Source organism: Notolepis coatsorum, assembly GCF_963971535.1.
Source record: "Notolepis coatsorum genome assembly, chromosome: 10".
NCBI lineage: Eukaryota > Metazoa > Chordata > Actinopteri > Aulopiformes > Paralepididae > Notolepis > Notolepis coatsorum.
The window spans coordinates 104,832,231-104,852,582 of record NC_140174.1 but is presented as its reverse complement, the minus strand read 5'-3'; the positions used below and the strand labels follow the sequence as shown (position 1 = coordinate 104,852,582).

The following is a 20,352-nucleotide window of genomic DNA, read 5'->3' as shown; positions in this document are numbered from 1 at the left end:
CATGCGCAGTCGTGCGTTATGAGAATTAGACCATGCATGGTCTAATTCTCATAACGCACTCCTGCGCGTGATGTAATGCTTAAACACACACACACATATATATACACACAAACACATACACAGACACACACACATACACAAACATATACACAGACACACACACATATATACACACACAAACACATACACAGACACACACACACACATGCACACACATATGCACAAATGTAAATTGAGAAGCATTCACTGTCCAACCTGTTAAATAGCTGATGATAATTTCTAATTAGATTGAAAGTGAAAATGAATGACTGTCTTTGTCTAAGAAAAATATCTTCCTCATCCTCTTCCTCTTCTTCCTCTTCCTCGTCCTCAGATGAAGACCTGGAAGAGGAGATACTTCCTGTTGGATGAGAACGCAGTCAGCTACTTTAAAACCCAACTGGTAAGAGACACACAAGCACCCATAAAATCACATGCACACACACACACACACACACACACACACACACACACACACACACACACACACACACACACACACACACACACACACACACACACACACACACACACACACACACACACACACACACACACACATGTATGCACAAAAACACAAATCCAGACACACACTGGCTTTAGAACAAGCTTTAGAGCAGGATTTAGACACAGAATACGCTGTAAATAATGTGTTTGATACATACACTAAATACATAGGCCTATCATTATTATATGTTAAACTACACTGTAGGTTACGTTTCTAGGGCCCCCAAATAAGCTGATACGTTCAAAATATGTATCACTACAGAAATAGTCCTTCATATTATTTTACTACTGATGACGTCACAAGGGGTGTTTCCTAGGTAAATATTTCAACCCCTTCCCCTTGTAGCTCCATTCTGAAGTGCCACTACCCAGGGGTAGGGTCAAGGGAAGGGAATTGGGATTGGGCCTTAGTGTTATGGTTAGTGTTCGGGTTATGGTTAGTGTTAGGGTGAGGGTTATGCTTAGTGTTGGGGTTAGGGTTATGATTAGGGTTAGTGTTAGGGTGAGGGTTATTGTTAGGGTTAGTGTTAGGGTTATGGTTAGTGTTAGGGTTTTTGTTATGGTTAGTGTTATGGTTATTGTTAGGGTTTGTGGTAGCCCTTAGTGAGGGCATCCCTGGTCTGAATGTTGTTTAAGACAGGGGTTCCCAAAGTTTTCAGGCCGCGACCCCCGAAATAACGGTGTCAGAGAGCCGCGACCCCCACTATTATAGGAGGGGGAAAAAAAATGTTTAAACATTTTTATATATTTTTTTATAAATGGAAATGTATCGTTGAAACATGCAAACGTTCAAACGCACACACTAATAATCAAATCAAATCAAATGTATTTATAAGGCCCGACAACACACATTAATGTCCCCATGGGCCGTACAGGTCTTCTTTAAACAAGTCAAGAAGAAAACATAACAATAAGTCAAGAACAGAACAAGAACACCATAAGGTCCAAAAAATTTAAGATAAATGCAAATAAATGAAAGAATGCAAGCACTCCCAGACATACCCCACGCGAAGGTAAGGAAAAACTCACTAAAACCTAACAATAGGGAAAAAAGCTCCACAGGCAGTGTGGAGGAGAGAAACCTTAGAAGGGCCATTCAAGGGGGGATCTCCCTTCTTAGATGTTGGTGATAGTAGTGTTGCAGACGGACAGTTGGTAAGCATGCACTCATGTGTGTGGTGAAACACAGATGAGTGCATGCAATAGCAACTGAACATTTTGAAAGATTAAAGATAGAGCTAATAGCGATAGCAAATGAACATTTTGAAAGATTAAAGATAGAGCTGATAGCGGATCTATTTGAGGCACAGGGGCGGCGCAAAGAGGGTCACGTCCTCCCCGTCTTAGTCACGGGACATTCAACACTCCGGTCATTGCTCAGGGACAGCTGGAGACAGGGAGATAGGGGGCGGCGCAGAGAGGGTCGCGAACTCCCCGACATCATCGCGGGACGTCCGGCACTCCGGTCACCACTACGAGACCTCCGGAGACAGGGGGGCACGCAGAGGGGGTCGCAACCTCCCGGCCTTCATCACTGGACGTCCGACACTCCGGTCAGCACTCCAGGACAGCAACTCACAGGGAGACAGGGAGACGGGACAGGCGTTAGACAGCTCATGTGATTGTAGTGGGCGGACATAGCAATAGATACAAGTGGTAAGCATATATGTGAATGGAGTAGATATATAAAGTATGCATATTATGTGAATAGAATAGAAGTACTTAACCCAGCAATGAAACCGCATTGACTGTTAATCTGTTAACAGTCTGTTAATACTGTTAATCAGTTGACAGGACCACGGACAGACGACGGTAAATAACTGATCCAAGGCCTTGGAGGTGCATGTAGCGCAGTCACTGCAATCTTGGCCAAGACCCCGAGGCATCCATCACCTTAGTCAGCGCTAGGAGACGGGCACTCAGAGAGATGGGGGAGGGAAGGGGGGGGGAGGGGGGGGAGGGGGGGGGGGGGGGGAGGGAGGGGGGGGGGGAGGGAGGGGGGGGGGGGAAGAGTTAGAGAGTTCCCATGTTTGTGGTGCTGCAAAAGAGCAGACATGTAGTACCCTGTAGTGCCATGTAGTACCATGTAGTACCCTGTAGTGCCATGTAGTACCCTGTAGTACCCTGTAGTACCATGTAGTACCATGTAGTAACATGTAGTGCCATGTAGTGCCATGTAGTACCCTGTAGTACCCTGTAGTACCATGTAGTACCCTGTAGTACCCTGTAGTACCATGTAGTACCATGTAGTAACATGTAGTGCCATGTAGTGCCATGTAGTGCCCTGTAGTGCCCTGTAGTACCCTGTAGTACGATGTAGTACCCTGTAGTGCCATGTAGTGCCATGTAGTACCATGTAGTACCATGTAGTACCATGTAGTACCCTGTAGTACCATGTAGTACCATGTAGTACCCTGTAGTACCCTGTAGTACCATGTAGTACCATGTAGTACCCTGTAGTACCATGTAGTACCATGTAGTACCATGTAGTGCCATGTAGTGCCATGTAGTACCATGTAGTACCTTGTAGTGCCCTGTAGTACCATGTAGTACCCTGTAGTGCCATGTAGTACCATGTAGTACCCTGTAGTGCCATGTAGTGCCATGTAGTACCCTGTAGTGCCATGTAGTACCATGTAGTGCCATGTAGTACCCTGTAGTACCATGTAGTGCCATGTAGTACCCTGTAGTGCCATGTAGTGCCATGTAGTACCCTGTAGTACCCTGTAGTACCATGTAGTACCATGTAGTACCATGTAGTACCCTGTAGTGCCATGTAGTACCATGTAGTACCCTGTAGTACCCTGTAGTACCATGTAGTACCCTGTAGTACCCTGTAGTACCATGTAGTACCATGTAGTACCATGTAGTACCCTGTAGTGCCATGTAGTACCATGTAGTACCCTGTAGTGCCATGTAGTACCCTGTAGTACCCTGTAGTACCATGTAGTGCCATGTAGTACCCTGTAGTACCCTGTAGTACCATGTAGTACCATGTAGTACCCTGTAGTACCATGTAGTGCCATGTAGTACCCTGTAGTACCCTGTAGTACCATGTAGTACCATGTAGTACCCTGTAGTGCCATGTAGTACCATGTAGTGCCATGTAGTACCCTGTAGTACCCTGTAGTACCATGTAGTGCCATGTAGTACCCTGTAGTACCCTGTAGTACCATGTAGTACCATGTAGTACCCTGTAGTGCCATGTAGTACCATGTAGTACCCTGTAGTACCCTGTAGTACCATGTAGTACCCTGTAGTACCCTGTAGTACCATGTAGTACCATGTAGTACCATGTAGTACCCTGTAGTGCCATGTAGTACCATGTAGTACCCTGTAGTACCATGTAGTACCATGTAGTACCATGTAGTGCCCTGTAGTACCATGTAGTGCCCTGTAGTACCATGTAGTGCCATGTAGTACCATGTAGTACCCTGTAGTACCCTGTAGTACCATGTAGTACCCTGTAGTGCCATGTAGTGCCATGTAGTACCATGTAGTGCCCTGTAGTGCCATGTAGTACCATGTAGTACCATGTAGTACCCTGTAGTGCCCTGTAGTACCATGTAGTGCCATGTAGTGCCATGTAGTACCATGTAGTGCCATGTAGTGCCATGTAGTACCATGTAGTGCCATGTAGTACCCTGTAGTACCATGTAGTACCATGTAGTACCCTGTAGTGCCATGTAGTGCCATGTAGTACCATGTAGTGCCCTGTAGTGCCATGTAGTACCATGTAGTACCATGTAGTGCCCTGTAGTGCCATGTAGTACCATGTAGTACCATGTAGTACCCTGTAGTACCCTGTAGTACCATGTAGTACCCTGTAGTGCCATGTAGTGCCATGTAGTACCATGTAGTGCCCTGTAGTGCCATGTAGTACCATGTAGTACCATGTAGTACCCTGTAGTGCCCTGTAGTACCATGTAGTGCCATGTAGTACCATGTAGTGCCATGTAGTACCCTGTAGTGCCATGTAGTGCCATGTAGTACCCTGTAGTACCCTGTAGTACCATGTAGTACCCTGTAGTACCCTGTAGTGCCATGTAGTACCCTGTAGTACCCTGTAGTACCATGTAGTGCCATGTAGTACCCTGTAGTACCATGTAGTACCCTGTAGTACCATGTAGTACCCTGTAGTGCCATGTAGTGCCATGTATTACCATGTAGTGCCCTGTAGTACCCTGTAGTACCCTGTAGTACCCTGTAGTGCCATGTAGTACCCTGTAGTACCCTGTAGTACCATGTAGTGCCATGTAGTACCCTGTAGTACCATGTAGTACCCTGTAGTGCCATGTAGTACCCTGTAGTGCCATGTAGTGCCATGTAGTACCATGTAGTACCATGTAGTGCCATGTAGTGCCATGTAGTACCATGTAGTACCATGTAGTACCATGTAGTACCATGTAGTACCATGTAGTACCCTGTAGTGCCATGTAGTGCCATGTAGTACCCTGTAGTACCATGTAGTACCCTGTAGTGCCATGTAGTGCCATGTAGTACCATGTAGTACCATGTAGTACCCTGTAGTACCATGTAGTACCATGTAGTACCCTGTAGTGCCATGTAGTGCCATGTAGTACCCTGTAGTACCATGTAGTACCCTGTAGTGCCATGTAGTGCCATGTAGTACCATGTAGTACCATGTAGTGCCATGTAGTGCCATGTAGTACCATGTAGTACCATGTAGTACCCTGTAGTGCCCTGTAGTACCATGTAGTGCCATGTAGTGCCATGTAGTACCATGTAGTACCATGTAGTACCATGTAGTGCCATGTAGTGCCATGTAGTACCATGTAGTACCATGTAGTACCCTGTAGTGCCCTGTAGTGCCATGTAGTACCCTGTAGTGCCATGTAGTGCCCTGTAGTACCATGCAGTACCATGTAGTACCATGTAGTACCATGTAGTACCCTGTAGTGCCATGTAGTGCCCTGTAGTGCCATGTAGTACCATGTAGTGCCCTGTAGTGCCATGTAGTGCCCTGTAGTGCCATGTAGTGCCATGTAGTACCATGTAGTACCCTGTAGTACCATGTAGTACCATGTAGTACCATGCAGTACCATGTAGTACCCTGTAGTGCCATGTAGTGCCCTGTAGTGCCATGTAGTACCATGTAGTGCCCTGTAGTGCCATGTAGTGCCCTGTAGTGCCATGTAGTGCCATGTAGTACCATGTAGTACCCTGTAGTACCATGTAGTACCATGTAGTGCCATGTAGTACCATGTAGTACCATGCAGTACCATGTAGTACCATGTAGTACCCTGTAGTGCCATGTAGTGCCCTGTAGTGCCCTGTAGTGCCATGTAGTACCATGTAGTACCCTGTAGTGCCCTGTAGTGCCATGTAGTGCCCTGTAGTACCCTGTACCCTAACTAAACTAGACAGATTAATCTAAAGGTCAGTCCCCGACCAGGTGAGATCAGTGATCTCCTGGTTGTTCCCCACCTAGGTTATCTAACTATTGCGCCGCTGCAACTAGAAACACTGGCCTGGCCTGCTTCTAAGTTCAGTGGCCTGACTGCATACAAAAAAAAGAATATTATTATTATTTTGTTTAAATCATCTGGCGACCCCCCGTGGCGGCTCGCGACCCCCACTTTGGGAACCACTGGTTTAAGAGACCATCTAAACCTGTCTAGTATGGAGGAGCCTCTGATTCTGGTGATGTATGAATAGAACTTGTCCTGACTTGCTGTCTCTACTTCCAACTCCCCGAGGAGCCTGGAGTCATGTACACAGTGATGTAAGATAAGATAAGACATTCCTTTATTGATCCCGTTGGTTCAGCGGTACATGTGGATGAAGGAGTGGTTCTCCACTGTTCTCTGTCATGCCTTCACAATGTTGAGGCTGTACCGAGACGTTTCTTTTCATCCAATATCATCCATATATTGCACTTTTCATTACAATGAAGCCTACAATTCCCAGAGTGCCTTGTTCTATCCTCCAATGAGATGATCAGTGGAGGACAGACGATGTTGTTTGTGTAGTTCTCTTTCTTCCAACATGGCTTCCTGTAAGTGTAACCATTGGTAACCACGTTTGAAAGTTGAAATAAAATACCCAATTCCTATGCAGTGGAGCAAGTAAAACAGTGGAAAAGCATGATATTCAACCCTGCGGTTAGTTAACATGATTCTAGGCTCCAGCAGATGGTTAGCATAACGTTGGCTAGCTCCTGTGACACATCTGACACTGTGACATGTTGAGGTTTGTACATCAACTAAACTACTCACCTGCGCGTTTCATGAAATCACACAGCCTCAACCATACAGTATAGTATAGTGTGTAGAAGTATAGGATCTTTTGAACCAGGAGGCGGGGCCAAATGGAATGTCACTCATGTGGTCTCCTAATAGTAACAGTTTGTTTACATTTGTTGTAGTTTAACATGGAAGGAATGAGTTCAGGCTGGATAGACAGGTCTCCAATCACCCTCCTTCCTTACCCCCCCCCCCCCCCCGCAACACACACACACACACACACACACACACACACACACACACACACACACACACACACACACACACACACACACACACACACACACACACACACACACACACACACACACAGCTGTGTTTTGATATATTATACTGTATGAAAGGCAGAGAATAAATATGATACTTTGTCCTGTTTGTTATGAGAGAGAGAGAGAGAGAGAGAGAGAGAGAGAGAGAGAGAGAGAGAGAGAGAGATACACAGAGAGATACACAGAGAGATACACAGAGAGACAGAGATACTATAAGGGCCCTTTCTCACTTACGTTTGGGGATCGAATCACTGCTCCCGGGAACGGGGGGGAGTGTTCTCACTCACCCCTTTTGGGATGCGAAACGGCGCTGATTCGTTTTACCCCCCGCTGAACGGGATCAGTTGGATTAGGTGGTCTCGGAATCGGGCCGTGCGGGTGCGGGGGGCGTGACACACACAGCGTCGTTACTGTCAAGCTTGCTTGAATTTTGGGCAGATAACACCACACACAGCAACAACTGCAGAATACCCACAAAAACGATATTTATGGGCAATTTGAGAGTTCAGACCTCAACCAAAAACAAGTGGATGAAAACATGAAGCCACGTTACAAACGCACGTTACAAACGCACAGCACTTCCCTGGCTCGCATTAGGCCTGGCAATTTTTGTTTGCCATGCTATTTTCTATACATTAGTTTCTTGTTTGAATGCATTTATTTCTATTAGACCAGTGGTGCCCAACCAGTCGGCCGTGGTCGACCAGTAGATCAATGACATGTAATATAATTGCCACGAACGATGGGATAATGTTAGCTGCTGGACAGGCTAAGCTAACTAGCGTTAGCTTAGCGTTAACGTTAACCCTGCAAAACGCTCAAAAGCGGACTCTACAACAGAGTTCCATTCGTGAGAAAAGAGGCAGATAACACAGTGAATGTATCCGTTTTGTTTATTGCACGTTCTTTGCTGAAAAGAAAAAGTGCTACAGGCTATACTAGACTAGACTAAGCTAACTAGCGTTAATCGTTAGCTTAGCGTTAGCCCTGGGAAACGCTCAAAAGCGAACTCTACAACACCATCCATTCGTGATAAAATGGGGTGGGTTATAATATTGACAAGGCTTGACAACAGAGGTTCAAATATAACTTCATATTTATTGCTTATTTATTCATTTTATATCAGCATCCAATCTCCAGCGCCATGTTAACACTTCCTGTGTTTACATTTTCGAACGTGACATCATCACCTACGGCAAGCGTAAACGCTCAAAAGGCAAACCGTAAACAGAACCCGGAACAAAACAAGACTGCAGTGTGTACGCAAACTAGAGGGGGGAGAGGGGGGGGGGGGAGTTCGCATCAGATCTCGGAACGGGCCAGAACGGAACGAAATAGAAACGAATAGGGTGAGTGAGAAAGGGCCCTAAGAGACAGAGAGAGAGAAAGAGAAACACAGGGAGAGACTAGGAGACAGAGAGATATAATGAGAAGAGAGAGACAGGGCGAGAGAGAAAGAGAAACACAGGGAGAGACTAGGAGACAGAGAGATATAATGAGAAGAGAGAGACAGGGCGAGAGAGAAAGAGAAACACAGGGAGAGACTAGGAGACAGAGAGATATAATGAGAAGAGAGAGACAGGGCGAGAGAGAAAGAGAAACACAGGGAGAGACTAGGAGACAGAGAGATATAATGAGAAGAGAGAGACAGGGCGAGAGAGAAAGAGAAAGAGACTATGAGAGAGAGTGTAAAAGGTTCAGACTGTATCTTACCATCCAGACTTTGATATGTTGTTGACCAGTTTGACTTGATGGAGGATAAATAATCTCTTTTATTTAGCATCACAACTCAAAATACATGTTTTACTATCTATGTTTACAAACATTTCACGTTCAAACAAATATCATATTATAAAATAGATATAATATCAGTTATATTATCAAGAACTCAAGTCAAATGAAAAGAAAAAGAAGAAATCCTCCAATTCCATGTTTTGTGATGTGGCTACTGTGTGGTGTTGCTTGGCGCGCCCCTCTGGGACATGTCTCAACACGTACAGGCATGCGTCCTGGATTCCATATGATCCTCACCACGTTCCAATCAGGGTGTGTTTGTGTGTGTGTGTGTGTGTGTGTGTGTGTGTGCACCGCAGGCCTAGAATGGATGAACAGTGTCTTTAAAAATGCTAGATAATCCCGGGGTGGGAGTGATGGAGGAACTGTCCTTGTCCTTGTGGTGTCTTTAATCATATTTTATTCTACATATTTTTATTTTTATTATTTATATATTCCGTATGTTTTTGTACTCTGTATTTATTGTTATTTTTATTATTTCTGATTGTTTTATCATTATTGTAGTTAATATTGTTGAAGTATTGTCTTGTGGTGACTGTCCCTTGTATTATTATATTATTGTATTGTGTTTTGATTGTTGTGTCGTAAAAATAAAAAAATTTAAGAAAATAAACATTTGATAAAAAAAATTCTAGCTAATGTGGATATTCCGAAACTGAATAAATATTCCATATATGGACACAACTGTTTAGCTAGCTCATTAGACAGTATTTACTGTGAGTTTTTCAATGTGCGGTAATCAAACATGGTTTTAATGATCATTCAAATTTGATTTTGAAATGTTGGTGTCACTAACAGGGAATTTTACCATGGTTATCATTAAAACTGTGTGTGCGTTTATTTTCATGTCACATGTATAGTACATGTTCTCTTTTGTGTGTGTGTGTCTCTGAAATAGTTGAATCGTAGGTATGCATAATCGGAGGATTCAAATCATTTGAAGTGTGTGTGTGCGTGTGCATGGCTGTAGTTACACACTCTGTTATCACCTGGTGACAGGTGTAACTGTACCCTCTGTTATCACCTGGTGACAGGTGTAACTGTACCCTCTGTTATCACCTGGTGCCAGACTGTAACTGTACCCTCTGTTATCACCTGGTGACAGGTGTAACTGTACCCTCTGTTATCACCTGGTGCCAGACTGTAACTGTACCCTCTGTTATCACCTGGTGACAGGTGTAACTGTACCCTCTGTTATCACCTGGTGCCAGGCTGTAACTGTACCCTCTGTTATCACCTGGTGACAGGTGTAACTGTACCCTCTGTTATCACCTGGTGACAGGCGTGTGTAACTGTACCCTCTCCATGTGTAACTGTACCCTCTCCATGTGTAACTGTACCCTCTCCATGTGTAACTGTACCCTCTCCATGTGTAACTGTACCCTCTCCATGTGTAACTGTACCCTCTCCATGTGTAACTGTACCCTCTCCATGTGTAACTGTACCCTCTCCATGTGTAACTGTACCCTCTCCATGTGTAACTGTACCCTCTCCATGTGTAACTGTACCCTCTCCACAGGATTGCAGACACAGGATTGCAGACAATTAAAATGAAAAGCTCTCCCGCATTCTGTGTCACAGGACAATTATCTTCTGTGAAGACTGGAATGGTGTAAATACCACAGTGTCTGTGCGTCTGTGCGTGTGTGTTTTTAGGGCAACGTGGATTAAGGTGATTTGTGAGCCTGCGTGTGTGATGAGGGGGCACATGTTTGTGTGGGTACTGCATGTGTGTGCGTGCACGCAGCTGTGTGTCTGCATGCCTGTGTATGTGTGTGTTCATGTCAGTGTTCGCGTGCTTGCACGTGTGTGTGTGTGGGTGTGTTTATCTAAGTAGATGCTGGAGTTGTCTGAACACGGCCGATTTAGAATGCGGGAGCAGCCTATGTTCCCACAGCCCTATGGTCCCACATTTATACGATTTCTTTTACACTAAAAATTAGGCCCTATGTTCCCACATTTCTACGATTTTTCTTCTGAGTGAATTGAGTCATGTAAAATATCTCTAGGTCACTTTCACACCAGAGCTGTTTGGTCCGAACCAGACGGACCAGAGTTTGTTTCCTCGGATAGTCCGCTTGGTTTGGGGTGGTGTGAATGCTCAGTCGAACTCTGGTGCGGACCAAAAAAGCGAACTCTGGTCCGCCTGAAAACGTAGGTCTCGGTTCGCTAAGTTCCCATGAACCCTGGTGGGTACTTTTGTGGTGTGAATGCTCATCGGACCAAACGCAAGACCAAATATAGGAAGTGACCCGATAAACTGTGCATCTTGGGGAGAAGGAAACAAAACAAACACTGCGCCGCTGTCCCGCCTGCTCTACTGCACTGTGAGAGAGAGAGAGAGAGAGAGTCCCTGCTGTCAGCGGAGTGTGTGTGTGTGTGCGCTGGGCTGGGCTGGGCTGCTTCGCAGAATAATGTGGTGTGTGTGTGTATGTGCGCTGTAGAGCTGTCCCCGAAGCCTGTTTTTGGGATTCTATATATCCAATAGACGAGCGCCCTTTTCGATCACGTGACATTGTTCAGAAAGTTTGGTGCGCCTGACAGATTGCTGTGTGAAAGCAAACCGAACCAAATGAAGAATGCAACAATGTTGCAACTTCACCCTCCAGAATCGCACGAGTCCACCAAACTATATCTCATTATTCAAAAAAACAATAAACATCTCTGTGAAAGTGGCTGTGATGCCAGAGAGGTGTGTATACCCATCAGGGAATGACTTGTATAACAACGAAATAATAGAGGCCTTGTTTCTGTAGGTCTCTTTCTTCCAGCATGACTGCCTGTAACCATTGGTAACCACTTTCAAAAGAAAATGCCTACTTTCTGTGCAGTAGAGTAGATAAAACACTGGAAAAGCATGATATTAATGTTCTACTGTGACTTGTTTAAAATATCCAGTAATAAGCTTTATAATAAAATAATAAATGTTTTGTTGATATCTTTGTTCCCAGTCTTACTGACGTGCCGCGTTACGTCAGTCGCTGTCCTTGTGTTCTGGGTCTGTTTCGTCAAATGACACATCTCTTGTGAAAAGTGACATTGTTCTCTCTCTCTCTCTCTCTCTCTCTCTCTCTCTCTCTCTCTCTCTCTCTCTCTCTCTCTCTCTCTCTCTCTCTCTCTCTCTCTCTCTCTCTCCCTCCCCCTACCAGGAGAGGGAGCCATTGAGAGTCATCCCGCTGAGAGAAGTCCATAAAGTCCAGGAGTGCAAACAGAGGTGACCTTCTGCCAAATCCATCTTCTGCATCTTGACTTCCACACATGAAACAAAACACGTCACACAGATATTCAACGTGTGCGCCAGTGTTTCCTACAGGTTACTGGTGTTGGTGTCAGGCTGGGCTGGGCCACTGCTGTCATTGTTTACAGAATAGAACACCTTACAGTAACCCTCCCATTATAAACCTTTTAGTATTAGTATTTACAAATATCTGTCACAGTCCCAGCCGGAGTCCCTTCTGCTGCCACCCGGCGGGCAGCTCCAGATCCTGAACTCTCTCAACATATACAGAGTCGGCGCCAGAACCCATTTAACGGGGGGGCATATGATAATTTCGGGGGGGGCATACATTCCCTAAATAAAATATAGGCTTCACGAATTTCCCGCAAACCAACACACATTTCAAAACATGAGTGCGCACACCCCTCCCTGACATAGAGCGACACGAGCGAGAAAAAGTTATTAAAATGTATTCGTTTCAATCTGATTCCTGAGCTGCCGGCTGCCGCGAGCGACAGTGAACTGAGCAGCGATGTCGTTCACCCCTCAGATATTCGCTCACTGTGTCTCTAGTTGAGCGATTACGCGGCAGAGTCCCGCCCCTAAACACTTTTTATTGGTCGAGAATCGCAGGCTGCTTTGCCCCCGCGTGCTTCCAGCCCAGGTAACACACACACACAGACACACACACACACACACAGACACACACACACACACACAGACACACACACACAGACACACTCGGACACGCGCTGCGTCATATCAGGACAGTGTCGTGCGCGATTTCGTCTCCAATTCGCTCGCTCTTTCTTTCTCACGTCACAAACACACTCGCGTCTCGCGCACACACACACACAAATTAAACAGTATGAAATATAATAATTGCCCATGGCATTTGGAGGGGCACAGTGCGCCATCTGGGGGGGCATGGCCCGCGAATGCCCCCCCATGGCGCCGACACTGTACATATATGCCTAGGATGGCTAGCTATGTTTAATGTTCTGCCTCTGTTCATATTGTCTCTGGTACTCCCCTCCCTTGTGTGATGTCTTCCCCCTGGGTTGTGTATTATGGTTTAGCCTCTTGTATCTAGTCTGGTGTTGTCTCAGTGTGTTTACGATATTCAGCCAGTCTGTGTTCATGCCTGGCCTTAACCAGTGGCGTCGCGTGGGTAAAATAACAGGGGAAGCCAAAAAGAATTATTAAAAAAAAATTATTAAATATTTTTATTAAATTTTTTTTTTTTTTTTTTTTTAAGTCAAGCAGTCACCATGTACACTACAGTATGGCTCGGCGGCCAGTCAAACTTTCTTAACAGATTGCAGAATGGGTACAATACAGTACGGCTCAATACACACAATTGTATAAGGGGATGTAGACCAGAGAAAGACGTTTGTCTTGTTTACATCAGGGTCCCCCATTTTCAATTCATAGTGACATTTATGACATACAAGACATCATGACATCAAATATACAGTACTGTTACCCATAGATCCTGACAGAGTATATACATATGATGGGGAGGGGACTGTACATTAGGAGGGGGTGGGTGGGTGGGAGAGAAATATACATATGGCCGGGAGAGAATATGACTGTCTATTAGACAAACGTGACAAGACAAACGTATTTCTCTGGTCTGCATCCCCTTAACAATTGTGTGTATTGAGCCGTACTGTATTGTACCCATTCTGCAATCTGTTAAATAAAGTTTTCATTCATTCATTCATTCATTCATTCATTCATTCACGTGTCTGTTGCGCGGCGCGCCCAGCCATCAGAGCGCTCCTACTGTAAAATGCGGAAGCAGCCATTTCAGCCTCGGTTTTACTCGTTTATAAAAATGATTTAAAATGTTTATTAGCAACGCCGAGCTTTCAAACCCTGCCGCATCTGTGTGTGAAACCCTAATGGAACGCTGGGTACCTTTGACATTTATATCCGATATATTTTGGACCCACCGCTAGCTTTTAAGCAGTGCTTGATGGTGCACATTAACCTGGCTACTACGGAGGAATAAGTGACTGCGTATTCCAGCCCCTGGCTTGCATTGCAGTCATGAAAGGGTCTACAAGCTTGCCTGATAACGTTAGTTAGTCAGTCAGGCTGCTCAGTGCTTACCTGGTCAATAATGTGGTCCTCCTCTTGCCAGATAGATTTGTTAAATCATAATATCCACAGTGGTGTGCTCTGCTGGTCCTCAGTAAATGTCCCGCCGGCGAAAATAAGTTGCTATTAAAGTGCTAAATGTTAGATACACTAATAGAGGATTCGAACGTGCCCGCTCTGTTAATAACATTTTCAATCAATTCCGCGAGGGGATGATGTTCAGACATGTTTGTAGTAGACTACTAGACTGAGTGACGCCAGACAGTTTTATACTACTAATGGGATGTCACGTTAGGTAGTCAGGTGGAAACGTGAACTTATGAGTGCCCCGCCTCCAGGGGGGAAAATATGCTGAGTGTTTTCCTCCCAGCTCCGTTTTAAACTTTTAGGGTGTGGCAGTCAGCTCGAATCTGATTGGCTAGGATCGGATTTGGACTCTATAATGCTGGAAGCCTGGAGAAAGAGACCTACCCACTGCCTCTCTCCTGCTGCAGTGAGCGTGAGGCTGACAGTGTGTTAGAGGGAGTGAGAAGGAGAAGAGGGAGACATTAAAAAAAAAATATATATATATATATATATAACACAGATGCACAGATGAAAAAGAATGTAAACTATATTAAAAAAAATTATATTTTATTTTCTTTCATATTTCATATTTCATATTTGATATGAATTTATAGGGAGGCATGGCTTCCGTTGGCTTCCATAAGGATTTGCCACTGGCCTTAACCAGCTGGCGCTCCTTACTTATACCTGCCCGTTACTGACTTCCTTGTCGCGCCATTGATCTGTTTTCCCTGTATCCTGTCGTATCCCTGCTATTCCTGCCGTTCGCAGGAATAGTCCTTTATCTCTTGTTTCCCTTTGAGTCCGTTCCTGCTTCCTAGCGCCGTTTTTCCAGCACAGCTGAGGTTTTGTTTCCATGTTTTACAGTTCGCTTTTGTTGTACCGTGTAACGTGTTCCTTTGTTTACTTCTGCTCAAGTAAAGCCTTCGATTATACTTTTCGCCGTCGACTCTGCGTCGACCCCTCTCTCTGGTTCATAACTGTTCAGCATTTGGGTTCTACACACCTTCCCCCGCCACCCACCGCAACAATATCTTATGAATAGTTTTTAATTGGGGTTATTGTACTATTTTCTTTTTTTTTAAGATTTATTTTTTGGCGTTTTATTGCTTTATTGCTACTGGGCAGTCCAGTAGGGAGAGACAGAGGAGGAATGGGAGACAGAGTGGGGGGAAGACATTCGGCAAATAACGACGGGTTCGGGAATCGAACCCGGGTCGGCCGTGTCGCGGCTGAGCGCGCTATGTGGTTCGCCACTGGGGCGCCCCAATTATTGTACTATTCTGACAATGGTGTCTATTGTCTTGCAGTGATCTGATGATGAGGGACAACTTGTTTGAGGTGGTCACCAATTCCAGGACTTTCTACATACAGGTACTGCAGTAATACAATAATGACTCTGGCCTGGTCTACAAGATACACTACACGACCAAGGTACCCATGTACATGACTAAATACTTCCCAAAGGTCAGTGAATACCACGATCACAACACCAGAGGGAGCTCCACAAATCATGTTAAACCCAGATTCGGCTCAAACAAGGGACTAAACACGTTTTGCAATTATGCCACATCAATGTGGAACGCCCTACCCAAAGCTGTAAAGGAATGTGAATCACTACCCACTTTCAAAAACTCTCTCAAAAAACACCTAAGGGAGACTGCAACTCGAAACTGGCCCCTGTAAATGTCCGAACACAACCCCCGCCAATGTACAGTAAATTACCAAGTATGGTCTTGTCAATAATCCAATGTACAGTGTTGTTTGTACAGTTGTACAGTGTCCCCCACCCACCCCTCCTACCCACCCCACCCACCCAACCACCTCCAATGTACAGTCCCCACCCACCCCTCCTACCCAACCCCCCCCCCCCCCCCACTCCTACCCCCCCCCCCCCCCCCCCCAACCACCTCCAATGTACAGTCCCACCCCCACCTACCCAATCCAATGTACAGTTTCTACGCCTAATGTATATACTCTTTTCTTTCTGGACTCTTTTTGTATCACAAATACAGTACTGTAATTGCAAATCTGGTATGTCATAAATGTATAGATGTAGCAGTACTGTCTATCTGTATGTCATGTATGTCATATATGTTACGATGAATTGGAAATGGGGGACCCTGGTGTAAACAAGACGAAAGTCTTTCTCTGGTCTGCATCCCCTTAACAATTGTATGTATTGAGCTGTACTGCACTGTACCCATTCTGCAATCTGTTAATAAAGTTTTCATTCATTCACACTCCAGTCAAGCTTCTACCTGAATCTAGTTTTACAAATCATGTCTTTTATTTGCTATTGGCTACTCTTTCTTCCTCAATCTCTCTCTCCCCCACATCATCCATCATCCTCTCCCCCCATTCAATCCATCGTCCAACTATCACTCTATCCTCCAACTCTCTTTCCGTCTCTCTCTCTCTCTCTTTCAGTCTGACAGTCCGGAGGATATGCACAGTTGGATCAAAGCCATCTCAGGTGCCATCGTAGCCCAGAGGGGCCCTGGTCGCTCAGCCGCCACGGTAAGCACGGCAGTCATACAGAGGTTGAAGCTGAACTCAACACATGTTAAACATGATATTACATTAGGGCTGTACCGAATGTCATTTAAAAAACTTTTTTTTAAGCTTCTATTGACGTTTTCGAATGAAGCTTCGAATGTCTGTCGTCATATTTTATGACTTAATCATAAACAATTAATTAAAAAGAAAAATCCTCAAACTAAATCCTCAATTTGAATAAAGTGATTAATCTCATTAAATTAGTATTTTTTTTTTTTATTATTAAATCAACTTTCTTTAATGAATATAATCGTCAGTTTCGTCAACATAAATAATCCAATAAGGGCACGTTGGTACGAAAGTGATGGTGATGTCTTGATGGAGCGCCAAGCGGATGCAGATAGGCTACATAATTTATGATAAATGTTTTATTAAAATGTGTATTATATATAATAATAGTATATTATACTATATTAGTGTAGCCTAATCTTTATCTGCAACTGTGAAGAAAAACCCCATTGGGTTAAACAGAATGAATAGACACACATTCTTTTTATAATAATTTGAATGTTGAATTAGAATTCGAATGTCAACGTTATGAATGAAGCTTCGAAGCTTCGAACTATTCGATACAGCCCTACATTACATTTTATTATATTACAACTTTTGATAATGCTTCATAATACCATATATCTACCATATCTTGGGAACCGGTCATCCGACTGACTTCACACTTGGCGGTTGTGTATTGCTAACGACCCAAGGGAGTGCGTGTCTAATTTGGTTCCATCTGGCCAGATGGTGGCGCTATGACAATGAACTTTACGTTTCACTTGTTCCACATGGGTACGTTTTGAACATGGCGCTGCAAGCAGCACTTCCAGGGTCCAAGCAGTTCTGAACGGTCACTGCACCATAATGAATAGTATAATGCAATGTAATGTATTATAATGTTTTATAATGTAACTAGTGTTTCTTTTCCTCCAGTGGTTACTTCTGGGTTATTCCTTTCCAGTTGAGATTTTATTCTGTCGATTTTGTGGAGTTTTGATTCTGGAACAACATTTTATGGAGAGATTTGTTCATGATGATGATGATGATGGTGATGATGATGATGATGATGATGATGATGATGATGATGATTTTGACAATATTTTTTTTTCCCCACATAATAAGGGAGAATGAGTGTCCAGTACTCTCATCCCATCACACACACACACACACACACACACACACACACACACACACACACACACACACACACACACACACACACACACACACACCACACACACACACACACACACACACACACACACACACACACACACACACACACACACACACACACACACCACACACACACACACACAGACACATGGTATCTCTATCTTGTCTGGTCTCTATGTCTTCTACTCTCCTCCCCCACTCTCCTTCCCTCTCCTCGTGTCCCCATGCCCCCCCTCTCCCGCGTCTCTACAATTCGTAGCCGCATTTCTGCAGACCCCTCTCTGATTGGTTGAGCTCCATTTCTGCAGACCCCTCTCTGATTGGTTGAGCGAAGCCCCTCTCTGATTGGAAATGTACTACCAGATTCGCGTATAACGTTATTCCGCGTGACTTCGCGGTTTATTCATAACGTTATGCACATTTCACAACACAGCCAGCTGTCAGAAACTGTACATTGTAACGTTGTTATTTCGCGGCCTGCCCATTTGATGTTCCCAAATCATATTCAGAAAGTATCACAGAGACTTCTATTGACCAAGGAATTAGTTATTATTAGTAAGACACAACATTTCCGTAGCAATTGACCACCAGACTCTTTCTCTTAAGGCATTAACTGGGTTAATTAATATAAATGTTATATTGTAACTGCAATTAAAACTTTGAATCTGAGAGAGCTCTGGTCAGCGAAGCCGGCGAGTGATTATTATTGGTTTTTAATGACAAACCAATTACATAATCCTATCCAACATATGTGTAAAGGCACACACAACATATTCCAGTTAACGGTATATTTTTTTAATGATTCGTTATGGCGTAATCAATATTCAATACTTCCATGCGTATAAATTGCGTTCGCGACCTCCATGTTTTGGGGCTATTCATCAGAAAACTCGGATCCGGGATTTGGCTCCCATCCGTCGGGCAACAACTGTGGGTTTTCAGCCTCTCTCTCTGGAGCTTAACGGAGTTTCGACTCCTGGCTAGAGGAGCTTGTCGCGGCTCATGCGCATGCGCGCGCTCGGCCAATCAGAGAGGGGTCTGTAGAAATGGCCTCAACCAATCAGAGAGGGGTCTGCAGAAATGCGGCTACGAATTGTAGAGACGCCCCTCTCCCTCTCTCTCATCCGCGTCTCTACATTTCGTAGCCGCATTTCTGCAGACCCCTCTCTGATTGGTTGAACTCCATTTCTGCAGACCCCTCTCTGATTGGTTGAGCGAAGCCCCTCTCTGATTGGTTGAGCGTGCGCATGCGCTCCAGAGAGATAGGCTGAAAACCCACAGTTCTTGCCCGACGGATGGGAGCGAATCCCGGATCCGAGGTTTCTGATGACTACCCCCAAAACATGGAGGTCGCGAACGCAATTTATATGCATGGAAGTATTGATTACGCCATAACGAATCATTAAAAAAATATACCGTTAACTGGAATATGTTGTGTGTGCCTTTCTGAATATGATTTGGGAGGGTTATAATAGAAGAAAGACAGTGTAAACAATATAACGTTATGTGAATAAACCGCGAAATAATAACTAATTCCTTGGTCAATAGAAGTCTCTGTGATACTTTCTGAATATGATTTGGGAGGGTTATAATAGAAGAAAGACAGTGTAAACAATATAACGTTATGTGAATAAACCGCGAAATAACCACTAAATAACATAACGTTATGTTATATAATGTTACAATGTACAGTTTCTAACAGCTGGCTGTGTTGTGAAATGTGCATAACGTTATGAATAAACCGCGAAGTCACGGGAAATAAATAACGTTATACGCAAATCTGGTAGTACATTTCTGCTTATCTTCTTGATATGATAACATTACATCCGCCTTTTACCGCGTGACGAGCTAAACCAATCAGAGAGGGGCTTCGCTCACATGACGCTCAACCAATCATAGAGGGGCTTCGCTCAACCAATCAGAGAGGGGTCTGCAGAAATGGAGTTCAACCAATCAGAGAGGGGTCTGCAGAAATGTGGCTACGAAATGTAGAGACGCCTCTCATCCACTCCATTGTCTACACTGTGTGGTTTTCAGGTGCGTCAGTCCAGAAGGCTCTCCAGTCCTTGTATACAGAGGTATACATCATTCTACAGTGAAAGCAGCACGTACGTGACCCCCCCAAACCCCACAATCCCACAACCCCCTGACCTCCCAACCCACCCTCCCTAGTGCCTGTAGACGGATGCACCCTACAAGATTTCTTGATTTTTAGTTCAGTTCCAATACGTTACTGCCCTGAAATATAAATAACACTATCTACATTCATATTATCCTTAACAGTGTAACATCGCCACCTTGTGGACATTGCATGTACCACCACATGGGTTACTTGTACCTGCTATTACACTCACAGCCA

General features: G+C 44.4%; 1 protein-coding gene across 1 annotated transcript in view; it reads left to right on the top strand.

Annotated features, from left to right (window-relative positions):
* The window catches only part of LOC311235669 (pleckstrin homology domain-containing family A member 1-like), a gene marked incomplete at its 5' end in the record, with an annotated part of 111,324 nt that overhangs the window by 78,949 nt on the left and 12,023 nt on the right, over positions 1–20,352 (top strand). The window contains 5 exons of the mRNA XM_084323133.1: positions 374–442; positions 12,025–12,089; positions 15,575–15,638; positions 16,695–16,784; positions 20,031–20,071. Coding sequence (XP_084179259.1) covers positions 374–442; positions 12,025–12,089; positions 15,575–15,638; positions 16,695–16,784; positions 20,031–20,071 — 329 coding nt within the window. The remainder of the gene's footprint in view (positions 1–373; positions 443–12,024; positions 12,090–15,574; positions 15,639–16,694; positions 16,785–20,030; positions 20,072–20,352) is intronic.